The 22,037-nt window shown below is 44.2% G+C and overlaps 1 protein-coding gene across 3 annotated transcripts in view; it reads right to left on the minus strand.

Annotated features, from left to right (window-relative positions):
* The window catches only part of ACSBG1 (acyl-CoA synthetase bubblegum family member 1), a 1,203,629-nt gene that overhangs the window by 353,381 nt on the left and 828,211 nt on the right, over positions 1-22,037 (minus strand). For all 3 annotated transcript variants that reach the window (XM_069624414.1, XM_069624415.1, XM_069624413.1), the window contains one exon: positions 1,552-1,640. In XM_069624414.1, the coding sequence (XP_069480515.1) occupies positions 1,552-1,640 (89 nt within the window). The remainder of the gene's footprint in view (positions 1-1,551; positions 1,641-22,037) is intronic.

Raw genomic sequence — 22,037 nt, forward strand, 5'->3', positions numbered from 1 at the left:
TCCACCAGAGTAAGCATAAGCTCACAACGATGTCAGGTACACCAGGTGGAAACGTGTTCCATGCGATTGGGTTCGGGCTCCGGCGATTGATCCTCATGACTTTCATCTGATTTTACATCATCTTGACTTTTTTATCTTTCAAGGATTTCCCCTTCTGAATATTCGGGCTCGAACAGGTAGGACTGAATTGTTGACAAACTTCCTGAATAGTGAAGAAGCACAGAATCAACAGTGAGGTAAATAAAAACTTTTTTTGTATACAGTAAAGAAAAGAGGTTTTCCATTAACATTGAATGTTAAAGAAAGACAAGCGAAGAAACAGCCATGTTACGAAAACACATTGTGAAAAGACAAGATTATTAGGCAACATTTTTTAAATTTCACAAGTACACATGTTTAAATATGGTTTGGGGAAGACATTTTTACATAATATAAGAAATGAAAAGCAACTACTGAGTTAATTCATTTTAGGCAGAATAAGTACCGGTTCTCCCTGTGTTAAACTTGGCAGATAGCGGAACAGAGCAGAAACAAGTCAGGGAAGCTTGAAATAAAAAAACACACTGACATGAAGGAAAAAGAAACTCAAACATTGTGTGATCAGAAAGGGTTTGTTTACACTTGTCGAGGAACAAGGCGTCTAGGCATTTCCATAGAGACACATCAATAGATTGCGCACAGAGGACGTTGACATTAGACGTGCATTGGCATTGTGAAATGGGGCATCAGTGTCTAGTGATGTCAGCGTTACTGGCAGGTGATCTGAATTAGTGCCACAAGAGCACTTGATATGATATGATATGATTATTTATAACGTGCTTAATACACAGAGGTTTCTAAGAGCAGGCCCAGGGTTCGAAGCCGTGTTGCTCTGTGTCATCTTGCTTCCAAGGTAAGCACATTGCCCCTGAGCTATCCTCCCGAGAGGGCAGAGGGCGATGGATCAACGGATAAGATTAGCACAAGATGGTGGTACCCGACCTATCGTTTTCGCATGTGTTAAAGTGCGGAAAACTCAGGTAAGTTGCATTGGAATTCTTTTTAAGAACGATAGATGTATGCAAGGAAATACATGCCCGATCGATTAGGCCAATACAATTTCTGACCGAACTTTAAGGAACTTCCTTTTTAAATCACACATCATCCCACATGAAGACAAGAAATCACCTCCTGTTATCAGGAACTGAATTGACTATTGTGGCCTGATTCTAAATAATGTCGTTCTGTTCTTGTTGATCCAATAGTTAACTGTTTGCTATTGTTTGCTTTTCATTATTTCTTGTTGGGCTTGTTTAGTGCTCTGCAGCTGCGCTGGGCAGGTCATCGCTATGTAAATTACTTTGATAAACAAAATTGTGCTGTCCTTTGAAAGTGTTCATGCCTTGAACTTGCAATGTGCTGACTATGATGTATCTTTGTGGTTTATTTTATACAAAGTTTCATATTTGTGAACAGCAAATAACCATTGTAAATTCTGGTCCTTGTTTTACAAAAAAAAATAAAAATTCTACTGGTGAAGCTCAGCAATGTCATTGAGTTAAAAAAACCTACCCAGCAAATATAGCACCAACTGCTGAAATGAACCACTCGGAAGAGTTGAATCCAAGTATTCCGACACTGTGGAATCGCTGCAGACCAAGCTAGAAAGGGGAACAGGAGAGATGAAAGTGTCAGTGCATCTAGAAAATGTCTCACAGATAGCAAGGTATCAGGTAATAAAATCGTGGCAAAAATGTTCTGGTAAAGAAAAATCGCCGCAAAAATGCTGTGGTTTGACCTGGTAAAAGTGTGCCCCATTATACCATTTAAGGGGAGCGGGGTTGCGGTGGTGTCCCCCGCTCTCCTTAAATTGTATAATGGGTCGGGGGGTTGTGGGGGTGTCCCCCGCATGTTCTACATGGATTGCGGTGCAAAAACCACAGCATTTTTGCCGCAATATTTTGTTACCACTGAAATTTTTGCCACGATTTTATCACATGGAACCGATAGAAAGAGATCTCTTTAGTGTTAATTACATTTTTAGAATTAGATTTTAGCAAATTCATTACAAATTACAGAATAAGGTTTGCTGTTAAAAAAAAAAAAGGTAAATGGTAAAGTTAATTAAAACATTGTGTTTAAACAATCTTTTTGCATCACAAAATAACAGCTCAACATTGTGGTTCTACCAAATACAAAGAAAGAAGAACTGAAAAAAATCCAAATGGGCAACTAGATTTCTATGAACTGATCTTCCCCTATTGAGTGACAAGCAGCAGGAAGCCGAGCATGATGGGAAAAGCAGCAGAGCTAAGACTCAGAGAGCCAAAAGAATTTGAAGGAAATTGGAGGGAAGCTATCTATCATACAGGGATCAAGAGGAGACTTGGAAGAAGAGTGGGATTTTTGAAGAAGTGGATGCTGTCATCAGGAGTGGGAGGAGGAAGAACCATGCTGCTGTACTGAGATGCTGATGGACAAAGTCTGTGACTTGCAGTACGTGGCTGCCACACATGGAAGCCGATAGTGGAAGAATCTCCTCAGAAGTGCCTAGATCCTGTGAGTGGTGCTGAGAAGCCTAACAAAGAATCCATAACTCCAGAAGAGCGTACAGTGAGATTCCTAAAAAACAGTGCTGCAGGAACATTTTCTATGCACAAAGTAACAGCATTGCTCACTGTATCTACGTGACGAATTGGATTTTGCCCTGGAGAAGTACAAGGATGAGTAGAGGCTAAAATGCCCACTCAGCCCTCACACTGCCACTAACCAAGAGCCAACACAATCATAAAGGTAAAACAAGCACAGTTAAGCGATATACCTGCTTTGCCTTTTATGGCAACGTGGGCTGAGAGAAGGCTATGCTCTTAAGAGGGGGGTGAATGTGATTTAGTGAGGGGGGGGGCATGTGATTCAGTAGTAACGTAAACACCAGAGCACAACAGTCTAAAATAAAGGGAATGTCCAATCAAGGTTCTATAAAAATAGATATACTTTAATAAAACACACCATCTGAAAAACAACTACATAGAAAAGCACTACACAAAACCCACCCCCAGGAAAGAACAGAGAATAAGCAAAGATAGCACAATAAAGCACCCTGAGTGGAAGACAAGTTAAAATCACAAAATTCTTTAATAAGGATATGTTTCCTGGATGCAAAAAAGGGAATTAGTGACCTAACCAGTCTTTAGGGGCCAGAACTAGACCAAAGGGTCGGTTACTAGTCAATAGTACTTGTTTGCAGTTCTTTGCAGTTTAAAGACATCAAACCAGGTTTCGAGCTGTAATGCAAGCAGGTCAAACCAAGTTTGAGGACTGTGCGTCATAGCTGATCTGAGCGCTGAGCGCAAGCGTTGAGCCGGGTTGAATATGGTAACTCAGGAGATCCAAGTTGGCACTTACTGATGCCGGTCGGAAAGGGTACCAAGGTTGGTTCAAAGTTGAACTGGTTCCAGATGGGTCTATCTGCTGGTTAGGATTGGTAAGTGACACTGCAGCAGTTTGCTTTATTGTGCATTGTGGGTTTGAAGCCGTGACCTTGATATTCAAATACGAGGTTCGGCGAGGCAGTGATTCAAGGTTCACCGGGATCTAATAATTTGGTAACAGCCCAGAGGAAGTCAGTGAGTGCTGTCCCAGCGGTTCAAGCCGAGAGCCGGCAAGGAGCAGTGGATTCTAGCTGAGCAGGTGACAGGCGCAGTTAGGTACGAGGCGGGGGTTCGATTGGTGTAAGCATGTCGTGTCGGAGAGTTTGGGTGCACTAGCTGTGTTGTTCCAGGCAGCGAGGAGGTGTTGAGCCAGGCCAAAGCAAAGATACGCTGCGATTCAAAACTGCTTGAAGAGGTGCGGATCACGAGGGCCGCTAGGGCTGGTTTGACCGTCCATGTGACAAGTAGGATGCTGGTGACTGGATGCGCATATATATTTGAGGAGTTGAGGCAGCATTCGAAGATCGCTGTTCGAAGCAGACCCTGAGGGCCTTGCTGACTGTCAATGAGGATCGGCAACAAAGGTGCTTGTAGTTTGGTGGTGGTTTGAAGGCTGCGGCTGAAATGAAGATCTTCTGGCTCGAGCTAAGTACATGATACGTTTAGGTGGCAAGGGTCGGCAGTGAACTTGTTTGAACACGCAGCAAAGCGGTTCGAGTTAGTAGAGAGCCAAAGGCAGTTCCAGGCGGTCCTGTAGGTTCAAAGGCATTGATCTGGCTCAAATAACGGTTCAAAGTAGTTAGACTGTAGACCACAGGATTCCTGGCTGGCTTGGTCCTCTGGTTCCCGTGAGTCACAATCCAGTAGCTCAAGGATAGGCTTTGATCTTTGTTCTCGTTCTCGTTCTCCCCACAACTGTAGGTGTCCTACAACACAGTGAGGTCCTGGTTGCTGTTGTGGCTGGCAGATAGGCAGATCTTGTTCCAGCAGCAGGACATCCCCAATGGTCCCTGGGGACGGTTAGGGGACAGAGCTTGCCACTGCCTTGGACGCTCAGTCTTCACCTCAATGGCGGGGTCCCAACAGGGGTCCAATGAAAGTTGCGTGAGACCCCTTCTTTCAAAGGCAAAAGCCCACAGATAATTGGACAAAAGCTAGCCTGCTTTATGGTTCCAATCCCTGTTCTTGAAATATGTGGACATTTCCTGCTAACATCACACCTAATGTGCTTCATGCTACAGGAAGTGGAGGGGACAGGAAGGAGAGATAGAGGCAGAGAGCAACAAGATGGTTGAACCTTTCCTCAACTGTACAAAGCTCTCCCTGTCTACACTTATCCCACCCCTAGCCCTCTCAATAGGATCAAAGGCCCATTGTGTGAAGCTACTCCTTTTGAATGGGTCTGCACCATTGATTCTTGGGCCTAGGGCAGCTTCCTGTTAAGTGGCTGTCTCTGGAGAAGGGTGCTGCCTACCCTCACAATGAGATCAAAGAAGAGGCATGCCCATTCAGGTTCCTGTCCTGTCACTTGGTAGCAACACGGAGTAAGGCAGTAGAGCACTAGAATAAGCAGATCACTGCACTGATCATAGTAGTTAGGAGTGGAACCTTCTGCTGTTGAAGGGTCCTAAAGAGACCTGCTCTTCCATTTCGGTTAATTAAATAGGGGTCTGTTTGCAAGAACCGCGTACACCTGGGCACTGGAGATCTAATAATGTAGTTAATCAAATCAAGTTGAGTATATCAAGCAATGAAATGAGAAGTCTTGTCACTTCGGTTTGGGGTTTAGTGGTGGTTTATTAACACACAAAATCCGACAAGTATTTTGACCCAATAGGGGTCTTTATCAAGGCATGCGTTGGGGTTAATGGATGGAGGTAGGATGATGAGCTGTGGCCTGGTGGCTCTGCTGGATAGCAAGCAGTCAGGCCAGCGAGGCCTCTGTAACTGGATGTATGGTCACAGCGATCTTTCGATCAGCTTGTCTGGGCAGAGTACACATCACCATCCATAGCTGAGCTGGCTCACTGGACCTGACATGTGTGATATCAAATTAGATGTGACTGCAATGATTATGAGCAGTGCCGTGCACCATGCTCTATCTCAGGCATGGCTTATACTTAGAGTTCACCCTGCCACCACCATGGGCTACTCATAATCATGATATTTTGGAATAAGAGTGCATATCTTAAATGCCCCCTGTGCTGTAGTGACTTTGGCTGTCACTTCAGCTGTCAAGAGGGCACCAGTGACCTTAACCGGCTCCGTTTCAATGAAGGGCAGGTGATGCAATGAGGCTAGTGATGCAGCAGTGTACATGTGCACACTATGCTTTTGGCATGAAACCTATGTAAGGGGAATCTGATCAGCAGATTATGCCTTTGGATATAAAAAAAAAAGAAAAAGAAAATCACCTGCAATTTACCAATGGATGAGGAAAACATTAAACAAGTGAGCTCCTGTGATTATTTGGGAGTCAGGCATGCAAGCTCCTGTAAATGGGACCAACAAATGTTCAGAGCTGCAGGAACGCTCTCCAGATATTGTGGGGCCATCACCACATTCTCATATGAATATGGGGATTGGGTAATGGGTCCACTTGTACATGTATATAAAACTCAAATGAGGCAGGCTGCCCTGTGTGGTACGGAGCTCTGGGGACACATGAAGTGTAGTAACCTTGGTACCATCGAGAATGGTTTCTTAAAAAATGTAGGACTTGTAACTGGTTCATCGACAATTTTAATACACAAAGAAACAGGATTGCTTCCTGTAGAGGATATTGCGCCACTATTGCCAATTCTATACCGGTTAAGATTATGGAGTAGACCTCAAGTCCAGAAGTACAGAGAGGCTGCTATGGATGTGTTGGACAGCCCAGGAGGTTGCCTTCACTAGGGTTTTTCGCCAGTAAAACATCTTTGCATGAAATAGGACATAGTGATCTTTGGGCACATACCGAACACATGACAGGCAGTGTAAAAGAAACTATCAAGGCAGATTATTGGCAAAAGCGAGAGCAGGATATATTAAGCATTATTCCAATTCCATCTGCCATGACAATATACTAGGACAACAAGACTAGCAGAGGATACGAACAAACCTTATCTAGATGTCATGAAACCAAGGCTCTTTCGGTCCTTATATGTCAAACTGAGATTTAGCATTCTGCCAGTGGCACGGATAAGGAATACATGTAACACTGCTGAGACGAATACATGTCCACAATGTCCGGATTGGATTGAATCAATTGAGAATGTTCTATTAGCATGTCCTTTGTATCGGCCCTACAGAAGAATTTATTTGAGGCCAAGATTTCTGCGATTTGAAATCAATACAATAGGAGAAGGACTGATAATGCCCCAAATGTATCTGCAGCAGCCAAATATATCGATAGATCGTGGCTGAAAAGATCTGCACTGTTGTAGCTTTTGCCAGGAGAGACTTGATGCTCAAGTCGAATATGACACACCTTTTCATGACTATTGATTGTTTTGGGATTGTGTGATTGTTTGATTAATATGACCACATTTTAAGTCTACATGAATTTGGAATCCATAACGCATTTGCACTGTATATGCCCAGGCTGTCAGATTGTATTAGGTATGTTGGCGAATGTAGTTGTTTACTATCTTGTACTGTTTTTATTGTGTAATGATGTCCATGTTTTATTCATATCACTTTACTGCACGTTAGAGTCAACTCTAATTACTGCTGGTTTGATATTTTTTTTTAACACACTATTTATGCTTGTTAACACATAAATGCCCCCTTCTTGAATCATAGATTTGTATTTATTTATTCCTACCAGCTGTTAGCAACTAGCGGTGGCTCCACTTAGTACATAATCCTATGATACAAAATGAAATAAGTAACAGAGTGTGCTTTCGGCAGTTACACTGATTTCTGCAAAAAAGTCTTTCAACGCTGCATGGGCACAACATCACCAGAGTTGGGTGATTTAGCCTCAAGTGACAATTGACTGTAGCCTTGTGGGGCTGAACACTTGCTTGTCGTGGTAGATTATAATCATTTCTCAAAATCCCAGCAGGCATTATCTTTGATTAGTGGTGGGAGTGACTTTAAAGGCAGAAAGGAGGGGCTCTAAAGGATTCATCCCCAAAGAGGATTTGAGATGCCTATAGAGGGATATGGTTTCCCCTGCTTTATCTACAGATAAGCATTAGTATGGATTGTTTTGTAGATAAAACGTACATATTTTAAAGTGCCTGCATACTTCCAAGAAAGGGGTAAGACTCATTCAGTGAACTGGGTGCATTGAACTGCGATGGAGTCAGCTTGGGGCAAGGCTTGTGTGATCCCTTGTAAGGAGTTTACGGTGTTGAACATCTCTGCTTTGGAATCTGTTGGAGAAACACGGCTCACACATCACTTCCAGATGATGGCAAACAGAGGCATCCCTTTATTAATTGGCTTGCAAGTCAAGGAAAACAGCATCCTTCATCTAACGGGTCCCCACGTTACTTACTTGACACGCCCTCCAGAACCCTCACCTTTAGGAAGCGCTGGTCACCTGACCTGTGAACGCTTGAGAAAAACTACAGCTAGGCCTTCCAGCACATTTGTCCTGCCTCCCACCAAACAACTGATTTATTCACCACCAGATAGTCCTACTCCCATTTCCACTTCCAATAGTGACACAATACGGCAACATCCGGCCTATAGATCCTGGCTGAGGGGCATGAGGCCTCCACCCATGACAGCTTTTGGTCACTTAATAGTGCCTTGTTGTCATTTGTAGTTCAAGCTGGTTTGGACCGCTGTATGAGGCCCACTGTCCTTGCGCCCATACCCCCAACCAGAAAACAACCTGTAGTACAGATCGTACTGGACAGGCGTATACGTCCTTTTTTCCTCCAGGTGGGAAAAAGCCAATTCGGGACGGAGGCCCAAAATAGTCCACTATATGAAAGAAAAACTAAAGAAAAGATGTATTGGGATATATCATTGGGCAAGGACAAATTAAATAATATTCCTTGTGCGAGATTATACCTATTAAGAACGCCTTTCCGCGTTCCCTCCTTTCAAATATTTTTTTATTTACATATTTATTGACACTATTTTTCTACAGATCATTTCCCTTATTATAACTGGGCAGATGTATTACTTTGGCAAACTTGCATTCGGCACAGAGTGCTGGGAATTGGAAGAAGTTGGGTTAAAAAACAAATATTTGATGATCCGTATTGTCAGTGATGTACCCCACAGTCTACATGTCTGAGCCTGGAATCTGGGCATCTACATCAAAAATTAGTTAGTTCAGGGCAAAGAACAGAAAGGGAAAATCACACAATATTATGACTTGATGGTTCCATCAAAGAGAAGAAACAAATTCATCTATAGTAAAGATGGCAAATGTATATGTGGCCTGGCTCGTACACTTGTGTACGAGCGCTATAGAAATAAAATCTCAATATTAATATCAATATCACTAGCAACAACAATGCACTGGCAACAACATATTGTTATTCTAAGGACCTCCGCTCAGACTCCACTGCTTCTATTTTCGTACGTATACCCCAAAGAAGACTGAACTCCACCAACATTCATTTCCAACTTATGATCACTTTCTATGTTTGCCAGAGGACATCAACCATTGACATCAAGCCTTCATTAATTTCAAAATATTCTTCATTTTGTCACAAACGTCTGGATTGAAGAACGCAACATCTAGTAATGAAGGGGAGAACTCTTATCACAACAGCGTTAGGTAAAATGGGTAATACACCATTAGTCAATTTCTATGTCGAAATGGTCAAACATTACTAGTCATGTCAAAGAGAAAAATATGTAATTCTATTTGCAGTAGACACATGTTTCAACCCTCCTGGCTCTTCATCAAGGCAGTAAATCAATTCTGGTGTCAACATGGCCAATGAGATGGCCAGTAGAGGAATCAAGGCTTTATATAATCCGGGTACGAGGTGCAGTAAGTGGTCGCAAGAGTAATGAATCTCCTGGTTAGGTAGTCTACGAGTGCTGGGCGTCAGCTGTGTGCATGGTGTAAGATTACAATGCATATGTTCCCCCATAGTAAATGACTCTACATTCAAGTACTGTGATGGTAAATCATGTTGTACAACAATTCTGGAAAAACGCATGGGCTTTGTCCATTAACATACAGTTAGAAAAGGCAACACATCCACAATGCACTGTGACTGACACTTGTGATTTTTGCCCTTGCAGGTGACTCTGGATGCCACCAGCAACCATGGCTAATGACACCTGTGTGCAATGTATGATTCCTGCAACAAATCACACGTGAAGACCCGGCTGTGCATAGAGCGGACCTTTGGCCTGCTGAAGGGTCGTTTTTGGTGTCTACAACTGACAGGAGGGGCCTTGATAGACAGGCCAGAGAAGGATGGACGAATATTTCTTGCCTGTGCTATGCTGCACAACATCTGCCACAGGCAAAATGACCCCCTGCTCCCTGATGAGGGCATGCCACCCCCAGAAGACAACGACTCCCTACCTGCAGGTGCAGTTCTGCCACGCAGTGAGCAGCAGGAGGGTAGAGATGACTGTCTGGTTCGGCAAGAACTAATGGACACCTGCTGCACACTTTGTATATAGCCAAGTAATGAATAATGAATAAATCACATTCACACAATAAGGAATGTACGAGCATTGCTTCAAGTGAACAAGCATGCTTACGTGTGAAATCTGACATCTCCAACACACCCTCCATACCCACATCACCCCTCCACATCACAACATCCTCACCCCCACCATCCCCAACACACCCTTTACACCCTCCCCAGCCACCTCCCCCTCCCCCAAGACACCCTCCCCACCCAACTCCGACTCCCTACTCCCCAACACACATGTCCAACCCACCTCCCCCTTCCGCAACACACCATCCCAAAAACACCCCACCCACTCCCCTCCTAAACACACCCTCTTCACCCACCTCCTCGTCCCTACATATCCTCCCCACACACCTCCCCCATTGAATAAAATACAACGCAGCTTGTCACTCATAGTCTTGGCCTCTTGTCAGGTGGACTGGTCAGACTCTGGGATGTGCTGGAGCGTCGGGGAATGCTGGCCTACATTGATTCAGCAAATGCCCTCTATGAGCTCTCTGACCCTCTGTCCCACCACAATCATGGCGGCAGTTGCCACTGACGATTGACATCACTCACGTTCCAGGGACCTCACAATCCTCCCTGAGGCACCATGAACAGAGTCACGGATCGCTTGAAGGTGCTCTATTGTGTCAAGCCTCCTCCGTATTGCATCAAGTGAATGTTGTGCAACTGGTGGTGGGCTGCGGGAGGGCTGGGACTGAAGCAGCGGGACCCAAAACCCTGGTGCTCTCTACTTGAATAAGTGCCACCCTCTTATGCCAGGTCACGCTGAACTTGTGCCTGGTCGTCTTGTTCTGGTGAAAAGGTGGTGTCAGACAGGTGAGTATGGGCGCAGCTTGAAGTAGGATGGTGCCAGTATCTGGCTCCCCTGACTCAACCACAGGTGCTGGCTGTGAAGGGGAGGTTGCGGCTGGTGGGAGTGCAGCACCTGCAGCTGTGTGGGTAGTGCTACCATCAGATGCAGCACCGGCAGTGGCATGGGCTATGTTGCTGAGTGGAACACTTGCTGCACTGGTGTCAACTGTGGCAGTGCCTCCACTCCTGGCAGCTGGCATGGCACTGCTGGGCCCTGGTGCCTCACTCCTGCCCTTCCTCCTGCTATAACCATTGATGGGCGATGCAGGGGTGGCAGTTGTGGTCGTCCCACTGGTGGCCCTACTATGAGAGGTAGATGGGCCTGCTTCCTCCTCCTGAGTCTACGGTGAACATGTTGGGTGGACAATGACATGCTGTACGTCACCATTCATACTTGTAAGTGGGCTTGCAAATTACTCATGCTACATGGTGGAAGGTCAACATACACATTTGTATGTGCAGGCCAATGCACATGGCTAATGAAAGGTGTGCTGAGGGTGTACACTCCATTGCCATGGGTCCTTTGCCTGTTGGGCTGGCAATGTGGCCTGTACATGTGGTTATGCTGGGGTGCACTTTCCCACTTGGCCTTTCCCAGCACACATGGGGGCTGCTCATAGGTGAATGGCCTCACATGCTAATTCATACTACAGTACATAGATATGTGCACATTGGCCACCTTCTCTTGCATACGCATTTGGTGACACTGCCTTTGGGTGCTTCGGCATGTGGTTGAATGTTCCACGGTCCATTGGGCCCATCTATGCTGAGGCACACATGCATGGGGTGGTAATTTGGTCATTGCATTGCCATGGGGCATTCATACTAACCAGCTTCGTTTTGGCTGCTGGCTTCAACCTCAGCACTCCATGTGGAGGATGCTGCTGACCTTCTCCTCCCACGGGGTCAGGACAAGGGCAGCGTCCTGTGGCAGATGTCTTCTGCCAGTGTTTTGACAGGTGGCTGCGGACCCTGGCCTTGAGTTCATTCCACATCTTTCTGCAGCACTCGCTGTCATGTGGGACTTTACCCACTGCAGTGACCTTGTCGAAGATGCTGGTCCAGATGGAAGCCTTTCTCAAGCCAGATGTTTTTCTATGCCTAGAGCCGTAGAGCTCTTTGGCATGGGCCACGCCACCACCCCATCAGTGAGGACCTGCAGCTCTGCCTCACTGAATTTCTGTTCCCTGAGGTGCACACCAGGCACCTTGCCTTTCTCCTTGTCCTGTGGCATGTGTTTCTCTCCATTCCGTGTCCACAAGGCAATATTAAATTGTGAATTTGATTTTTCAAATTGGCCGTCGCTGAGCTTCCTGGTCCGGTGATGACACTATTTCCACCAGCTGTAATTCCAATGGCGGAATTAGTGCTAGATGTATTGGCAGTAATGGTAATTTCGCCAATCCCAGGCAAAATTACCGTCTGACACTCATTTTCATCCACCAGTGGAATTTCCATTACCACCAATGGTGTGTGTATGCCTCTTCACTGAACAGCACGGTGGCAGTAACCAAAGTGGAATTACTGCCACCAAAATGGAATTACACCAACGTGGAATTACTGCCATGTTGCCGCCAAACTCATGATGCGGCCCAATGTCTCTCTATGTAGGAAACCAAGTAACATGCTTACAAAGGATTCGCCAAACCCCGGATTTTCCAAGTTATCAAACGTACACTCTCTTAGCCGGGCAAGTGGCACAGCTAGAGCGCTTGCTTTGACATCGTGCAGAGCTGGCCAACGCAGGTTCGAATCCCGGCAGGGCCAAACTCAGCCTTTCATCCTTCCGAGGTCGATAAATGAACACCACACACCGTGGATAATAATAAGCAGCGCTCAGATACCTGAGGGTTCGTAGCGCTATATAAATGCAAAGACACACACAGACACACGTGTAATCGGTTACTAGTAACTGTTCTATTCACCATTATAAAATTATGGGTAGGAATACTGCACATTCTTTAGCTGTTGTCCGTTGAGATGTGAACTTCAACACGTATTTGAATGCCAATTAATTTTCAAACTTTTATGATCCTCAAAAATAAATTGCCGCCCTTCCACAACCCAAACTTTCACAATGTATCTTGTCCTATCAAAAAACAACATAAAAAAGCATTCTGAAAATATAGTAGCTTTTGACACGAAACATTCTGCGTACCATCCATTTAGCCACTTAGATACATGTAAAATAATTGCTTCTGTATCAATCTAATATACAAATGAAAGTGACTCTTATACCACTGGAAATACATGGTAGTATATCTCAAGAAAAGCTATCCCATTATTATACCTCATCCTTGAGTTACATCCAGGCTATGAGAGTGTCCATGAGGGATCTGATTCGGAGAATGTTAAGATAAAGTAACCATAAGGCTGTTAGATTCTATTCAAAATATTGCCTCCTCTGGAATGGTAATTAAGTTGGACTTGTCCTTCGCTGGGTGGAAGTCAATAGCAATAGCGTATGTAACATTCCGCTAATCACGTGCAGCCTTTTTGGACCCCAGAAAATGCTGAAATGTTATGGTGTAAAAAGACTGGCTAGAATTGTAATATAGCGTTCCCTTCTCTCTAGCACTACATAATAGCAGGTCCCACACTTAGAAATTCAGATGTCTGGCAGTAATACGATTTGGTAGAGCCCTAGGTATGCTTCGGGGACAATGAGGGGCATGCTCTCTTCACTGTGAAGTGAAGGAGAAGGACAATTCAGTAAGCACTTTAGGAGAGCTTCGATTTTGGGAACAAATTCACCCATCATGCTTGTCACCATGTCCCACACTTCTAGCATTTCTTTTGTGATGTGTTTTATATCAGGGCTAATGCTCTTTGATATTTTTGCAGCTATGCTCGAGAATAAATATATTGTCCAGCTGCAGCCTTTTCAGCACAAATCCATTGCTATCCTGATTCAATTTGAGTCCATTCTGCAATCACTAGAATAGTAATATTTGTAAATATCCGCTCATACAAGACCCCCTTTATTTTTAGGAGCCACTGGAAACTTTTGTTTATTTTAGGTTTAAACTTACCCTAAATGAACTTCCAAATGTCAGTTTGTATCCCCTTAAGGAAGTCTCTAGTGTTCTCTATAGGTCATTTTTTATTATAGGCAGTTTACCTATCTAGGATATATATGGATTCTTCCATCATGGTAATTTTTATCCCTAGATATGCAACTGAATTATCTGTCAATTTACAAGTCACAATTTGCTCAAGTTCTGTTCGATGTGGGTCAGGGACTGTTTAAATTCGATAACTCAGATTAATCCACGTTAACTTTTAAACCCAGACACTCTGCTAAATGTTTTAATCGCATTCATTACTCCTCTCAGTGAATGAACGATGTCATGCAAGGAAACAATCACTTCAGCCGCAAAGAGGCTACGTGTGCTGTTCTCCATAACAATATCCCTTATATCGCATTGTTATTTCTAATCTTCTGCACAAATTGTTTCCAAACACAAGCAAATAAAATAGGGGACGGAAGACATCCCTGTCTTGTTCCTCCATGAATGGCGTCAGAGTCAGTGGAGGATCTATTTATAACTATCTGTGTAGTGAGATTTTTATAATTAGCCTTGATCATATTCGTTAAATATGCTCCAAGTCGAAATGTCTACAGAACCTTATTAAAGAAGGTCCAACCCGCCCATTCAAATGTTGTTTTCATTGTCTAGTGATAATAATAGGGATAGACCAAAACTTCTACTTGCATTATCTACCAGCAATATTATGCTTCTAATGTTATCAGTAGTCGCTCTGTCTTTATTGAATACCACTAATTGGGGGAGGGGGTTATAGGCTTTGCATCGCCTTTATCAGCCTTGCCGTTATGATTCTCATATACATTTTTATATCCAAATTCAAATGGAAGATAGGTCTGTAGGAAGCATTTTACTTGGATGTTCCCTATTTCCGGAAATATTGTAACCTACATTTCTGTCATAAATTTGCGGAAAGGTTTTTCTAAAAAAATTAAATAACTTAGTGGTTCCTGAAGGCATATGTAGCAGGTGGCTGGTTAGACTTGCACTTGGTGTAGAATGTAGGCGGTCATGGTTACACACTTTTTCAGGCTTATTATTAAGTAAGCACCTCCTACATGTTTTAGCGTTCCCTGCTTAACTGTGTGTCTGGATCAGCTTGGGAGTGCCAAAATAGGATAAGGACTGGGTAAAGACAGTGAATAGGTGAGGGAATACCCAGAACTCCTATCAAGAAACTCTTGGTTAGATTAAATCCGCAACACAAGAAAAGGTGGAAAAGGAAATGCTGGTGTAAGTCTTTAAGTGATTGCATGCTATCTATATATAACTTGAATCAGTCCTAGGGTCAGAAGATACACAGGACACTAGGTAGGTTGGGGGTGGCTATGCTGATATAAGGGGACAAGCAAGCACATACAGCAGAAGGGTCAACAAGAAGGAAGAACAGACTAGGTAATTCAGAACAACAGGACAGGAAGAAAGAGCAGACCTCAAAGGTGAACAAGAAGGTATGGGAACAATGTACTGGACAAACAATGAGGAATCCCATTTGGGGTGTATAGGTTGGACTTGATACTACCCAGAGAAATATGGAAAGCTCAATGCTTCTGTGCTAGTTACTCTTGCAGGCGCCACACTGTGCAAGCCCATGGAAGGGGGCAGCTAGAGCGGCTTCTGTATATCGACCCAAAGGCACAAACAAGGAGTGTGCTTACATGAGAAAAGCCAGTGTGGGCCCAGTCAGAACATACAGTGGATGACATGTGTTCCACCACACTGTTGCACAAAATACACTATGGACTATATTTAAAACATGACAAAGGAAGGGGGATAGATTGCCTCCTGGGGGATAGAAGTCAATTGCTGTACAAAGGAATACACAGAGGCACGGGTGTATACACCAGAAACACTTAACAGACACTAAGAGCCTCAAAAGGGAAAAAAAGAGTTCAGAACAGGAAAGCAGGAACTATGAATTGAGAAAACTGTAGCATGTAACTCGCACAAGGTAACAATGGCAACAAGCTGGTACAAGCTAACAGACGTAAGGAACTGGTACAAGGTAAATGAACAGGGTACTGCTACAAGGTAACAGTATTTAGGTAACAAAAGCCGGCTGGAAAACTGGACTAGAAACACACAAATGATACTGGGCAAGTCTGAGGAAAACAGGACTAAAGGGTACAAACAGAAGCAAGATAAACAGAGACTGACTAATGGGGGGAAGCTTGAGAGTAAATAGACCAGAAAGCATTGGAAGGGCAGAGCAGTGAGCAGAGAAGGAGACTCGGTTTAAATAGAGCAAGTAACAGTGGCTGAAAGCTGCAGGGAAGAAGAAAACCCACTGGAAGCAGGTAGAGGGTGCAGAACTGAGCCTGCAAAACAAGGTTTTAGGAATTGAGCAAAGCAGCAGAGGAGCAGGAAAGAGTCATAGGGAAAGCACAAGGCAGAGAGAGATTCACAATGCGTTGCAGCTTCACAAGGTTCAGTATGCAATGCAAGAACAAGGAAGATTGGGGGCATGGCAGCTTGTAGGCAGTGCTAGCAGGGTGGAAAGCCCGGGCAGAGCAGCATGACTGGGCTGCACACAGGCAGTCTGAGGTGTGGCTAATGGAAATCCATGCTATACACCTTGGGGGGGGGGTATCCAGTGCTGACAATCACTGAGGGTTTTTGTATAGAAACAAAAGCACAATAATTGCTGTGAGATTTTGAATGTTGTAGTCTATTGAAATGAGTCTTTCTCCTTCCAGTCACAGTGAAACCAGTGTGCATGCAACTCCAAAAGGATTTCTGATTTGGGCATCCAGATTTTCCAGACATCTTGCAGGCACATTATGGGAATGGTAGTACATGCTTCCAGATATACAGATTTGTATAAATAAATAGTAAATAGTGTTACAGGGTCTTCTCTGGTGATGGTTGATACCGCCCCACAAACGTGAAGACAGCACCCCCATTGACAAAGATGTAGAGATGTGATACCCAGTACACCAGCAGTTTTGCAGTTTTTATATATTTGGTAAATATGGTACATATTTTTTTTTTAAAGCGCTCAAACAGCACAGGGGTTTTGAGGCGCTGTTACAGGAATATGTCTCTTAGGTGCATACTTATAACGCACTTAATACCCAGAGGTTTCTAAGCACGGACCGGGTATTAAACCTGTGTTGCTTCATGTCACCTTGTTTCCAAGGCAAGCGCGTTGCCGCTGAGCTATCCTCCCGGAACACGGAGTAACACACTACACACTATAAACAGTTCTTATACCTAAGCAGATGCATCTAAAAATCTAAAAAAGTCCTTTAGAAATATATATAGTCTTTATAAAGTGCACTTTGTAATATAAAACATATGTGCAAGAATCCTTACTTGGAAGGCAGCTTGGTCAGGGCGGCCTTAAGGTCCACTTGGTGGCAGGTGGCAGGTGAAAGTGCTCCACTACAGGTTGATGGCTTATTTCATAGTGGCAGCAGCAATTAGGGGGGTCCCAAAGTCCAGCTTAGCCTGCCCACATTTGCCAGAGGTGGCCTGGCACATTAGCAGTAATGTGGGGTCCCTGAGGTGAGTCCTTGGCAGGCTGTGTGCCAGAAGAGGCCAGGTGCTTATTGCAGCAATGGAGGCCTCTTAAAGGCTATTTAATCTGGGCTGTGTAAGCCAGAAGTGATCTGGGGAGTAAGGGTGGACCCGTCTATCACAGGGCAGGTTAGCAGTCATAATGCATCCCTTCCCCTCCTTTCACATGGAGAGCCAACTAGTGTTGTGTAAGCCTGATGAGAGAAACCTGAAGGTGCCTCCCTATCTAGTCTGTGTGCCGTGGATTCTGATTCGCATTAACTGTTTCATTTTATTCCTGAGAATTTGCTTGCGGAACTTTGGAACAGATATCTGCAATCTGCAAACCTGTGTGAGGATAGAGAGAACGCAAGTCTCTCTTCACTTTTTGCTGCCTTACCGGACTGCCCCGCCTCCACTGACGCGACGCTCGCCTAGTGACAAAAACTGGGTTGGGAGCGAAGCGTAGTAGAGTGTATCAGAGTGTCTGGTGTATCAGAGTGTCTGGTGTGCCATGGATTATGACTCGCATGAACTGTTTTGTTTTATTCCTGAGAATTTGCTTGCAGAACTTTGGAACAGAAACCTGCAATCTGCGAACCTGTGTGAGGATAGAGAGAGCACAAGTCTCTCTTCACTTGTTGCTGCTTCTCCGGACTGCCCCGCCTCCGCTGATGCCTACGATCGGCCAGTGACAAAAACTGGTTTGGGAACCAAGCGTAGCAGAGTGTCCAGAATGGCCGGTGTCAGGTGACAGCGGATAGCTCTTGCCATAACTAGCTACAGCGGAAAGATGAAAGGAATAACAGAAGAAACAGACTCGCTGGAATCAAGATAAGAAACCATGTACACTGTGATAAAAGCGTGCATTCAAAGTTACCAGTATCGCTTGCACTGGAAGAGGTAAACATGCTTGCTGTAGCATGGGTTGCTACCCCGGTAAGACTTTCACACACACTTCCACAACCACTCATACTTCAGGAAACATAACCAGAGGACCGTGAGGATACGCAGACAGAGGGAAGTTCCACGCCAACATGGGCGGCAGAAGCAAGCACCCTGTGGTCTTACCTAGAGGAACAAATTATCAAGGAAGGTCTCCCATTTAATATTAAAGATTAATATTAACCATTAAAGTAAACATAGGAGCCAGTACATCCTACTATATTGATAACCTGAAGACATCCTCCGGCGGCGTAACAAGAACTCAGCACAAAGACAATTTAATAGAAGTTGATATGGAAAAGCCTGCCCTTATAAGTGGCAAGGATTCAGCAGTCATTATCCAGTATCCGCATGGTAAAACCAGTATGCAAGCTTCAGATGGCAAAGAGAAGATAGTAGCAACAATTGAAGGAAAAAGACAAACTCATTCAAATATAGGGAATGTAATGGACCTTATACCCAACCCTGGCACTGACAATATCCATATATGTAAAACAATGGATCAAGGAATAACTCTGGGGCGGACCCCAACAGATGAGGGCATCATGGCCCAAGAACCACATAAACTTTGTGCAGGCGCTGGTATAACATTGAAAAGAAGAAGTGACTTGGTTGCTAATAGCTCTAACACATATGACACTGCAGACACTAGACCAACGGAGAATAGGGAAGACACTGTTTGCCCACCTAAACACACGCCCAACATAAGGACGAGTCCTACAAATCTGCAACTGGCCAAAAAAAACAACAATGTTTTTGTGGTCGTAATGAAACTAGCCTGGTACCAAAAACGTGGCTACCCAACAAAAGAACACACAAGGCCCCTCCAGCCCCACAAAAAGGAGCTACTGGCAGTCCCATGCAGGGAAGAAACATCTGAAAACCATAAAACTTGACGGAATCTATGGGCACTTCACCTTTCACCTTAAAAGGAGCACAGCTGCCAAAAGACTTCGACCACTCCAAAGTGATCAACCACCGGGCAGTCCAACTCACGTTGGGAGCCGCGAATCTGGAAATTCCAGGTGATGTCCTCCTGGAAACATCTAGAACTATGGAAAACAGGGAACTGGCCATAGACCAAAATCACAAAAAGGCTTCGACAAACCAAAATAAAAGTGATAATCCGATAGTAATCCTAAAAGATAACGCAACCCAAACTCTGAAACCAAATGAATGGGAGCAGGACACACAGAAAAATGCAGAGCCAGCTAATGCTAGCCCAATAACGACACCAAGACAAAGCGAGCCCAACAATGGGAACGCAAAAAAAGAACCAAACCTACACTGTTACCCCGAAGACACATTCCTGCTGGTATCCACAATGACGGCGATCTTAGCGGAATATATGAAACTTTACGAGGATATAGCAGGTACCATTGAAGACCATACCACGTTACTGGCTATGGTCCACTCAAAGACGATCTTTGTAGAAGGGTTCTTATCCTCCGTACAGAACAACGTGGACAAAAGTAACGCAAAAGTGGCACAACTTCTGCATGACATCCTTGACCCAATAATAAAAGAAAAGAAAGAAAGAAGATTGGCAGTAAGGGGCAAACCCCTGGCGACCTCATTTGAGGGCAAGCGAAATAACTTATCTGTGACTGAAATCAATTTGGGGACAGAAACATCTAATCAAGGAACCCCTCTTACCGGCTATAACAACAAAGGCCAAGAGAGAAAACAAACACCTGTCAGCCGTGCTATAAGATTTGTTAACAAACAACAATAACGACACAGAGTTGGCGAACCAAAGGCCCCCTTCACTTTTAATGGAGGGGCACAAACAAATACAAGTCCATAAAAAAGACAAAGAGAAAAAGATGCAAAATCAAGAGACCGTTGCGTGTGGAGGCTCGGAGACGATGGACCGGGAAACAACCATCCTACCAGTGGTTAAACCAACAAAGGAGAGCAAAAAGAGTTCAACAAATAATCAAAGAATGATCCCCCAAAGAAAGTATCTAGTGGACACATATTTAGAAATGCTTAAAGAGGACGAGGAGTCTGCAAAACTAATAGAGAAGCAAAAATCTGTGGAATTTTCAAGAAGAACTTGAACAAGGGAGATAAGAAACAGATGACGCCAATGAACAAGGGAAACATTTCAGAACAAAGTGAACTAAGAAAATAAATATTACCGAGAACTTAACTGCAAAAAAGCCAAAGAACCAATTGTTGCCGTCTAATCAAAACTCTAACAAGAGCTGAGCCATCATTAAAAAGCTTACCCTCCCGAAAGAACATAACAACTCCAAAAATGTATCCGTCGCGGTGACGAGGATAGAAAATAAGTGGCCCAGAGTAAATAAAACAACAGAAATAGTGGAGTTATCTGATGAGGAAGGACCAGACAGGCCCTAATAGATTTAACTACGTACTCCATCTCAGAAGACGAGGCAAGGGAGGAGGAGGAGTAACTAACTGACAATTATACCTATACCGACCAAGAGACCAACCAAACAACTTAGGAAAGTTACATAAGTAGTTTAGATGAAGAGGTGGAGGAGGCCTCCTTGGATACGGATGAACCAGAGAGAAGGAAACTGGAACAAAATGTTGGGCGGTGTTGCCCCTCCATTTCAACAAAAAACAAACTGTTCGATCACAAAGAACCCAACAGAGAACCCAATGGAATGAAGCAGACGACCAACAAGCGTAACGCTGTCACTCTACCGAGAGAAACACGAAAGGATGATAACCTGCGATTGGAGAGACAACCAGCTAAACTGCACCATACAACCGCACCCTGGGACAGGGAAAGTCCAAAGGAAGAGGAGTCCTTCGGTAACCTTGATTAGGTCCGAGGCCAGACATCAGTTATCTATTAATGGAAAGAAGAACAGACGACCTGAAGAGGACAAAGGCAAGTCCTTTGTTCAGCCAGAAGGTTTGATTCTGGACAGGCTGTATTACGATGACGGGTTGATCCTTAACAGATCAATTGTGCTCAGACTACTGCACTACATTCTGGCGTTAAGACTAATAACTTCTCAAGATATTGCCATAGTAGAGTTCCTGAAGAGGAGCGAACTGACAAAGTGCTCCTACACACAATTACAAGGCTAGTAAAGCAAGTACTTTTGGAAGAGGCCTACAAACTACGGCTAATGGGCTTTGACCTATGTGAAAATAACTGTGTGGCCTTAAAAAAACAAGAGCAATCGCGCAGAGGACAAAGAACAAACATAACGACAGCCGAAAAAATCAAGAACACAGCAAAGAGCCAGCCTTAAGAAAAATCATTAGGACTCCTGGGCACCCACCAAACACAAGGAAAGAGCATGAAGGTGAGGGTGCTAAATGGAAGTGGCTGGCCAACTTGGCAGCTGAAAAAATGCAAAACCAAAAACGGCCAAAAGAAACTGCCGGGAGACATGGCGTTGGTAATTTGGAACACTAGAGGATTTAGCCATTTGTTCAAAAAAGGTGAACTACAAAATGTGAAAGAGCACATTCTTTGCCTACAGGAAATGAGGCTAACCAACCCCCCGACATTAGAAGGATACGATGTACGATTAAATCCAGTCTTAAAAGGTCCAAAGGGAAGGCCAAAATCAGGGCTTCTGGTTACAATTAAAAACAACCTTAACTGGTCTGTGGTTTATACATTGAACCCAACTCCATATATACAGCTGTTGGCAATAAAGTGGGACAAAGACCCA

Source organism: Ambystoma mexicanum, chromosome 11, assembly GCF_040938575.1.
Source record: "Ambystoma mexicanum isolate Mex_15411 chromosome 11, UKY_AmexF1_1, whole genome shotgun sequence".
In the NCBI taxonomy this organism is placed as follows: domain Eukaryota; kingdom Metazoa; phylum Chordata; class Amphibia; order Caudata; family Ambystomatidae; genus Ambystoma; species Ambystoma mexicanum.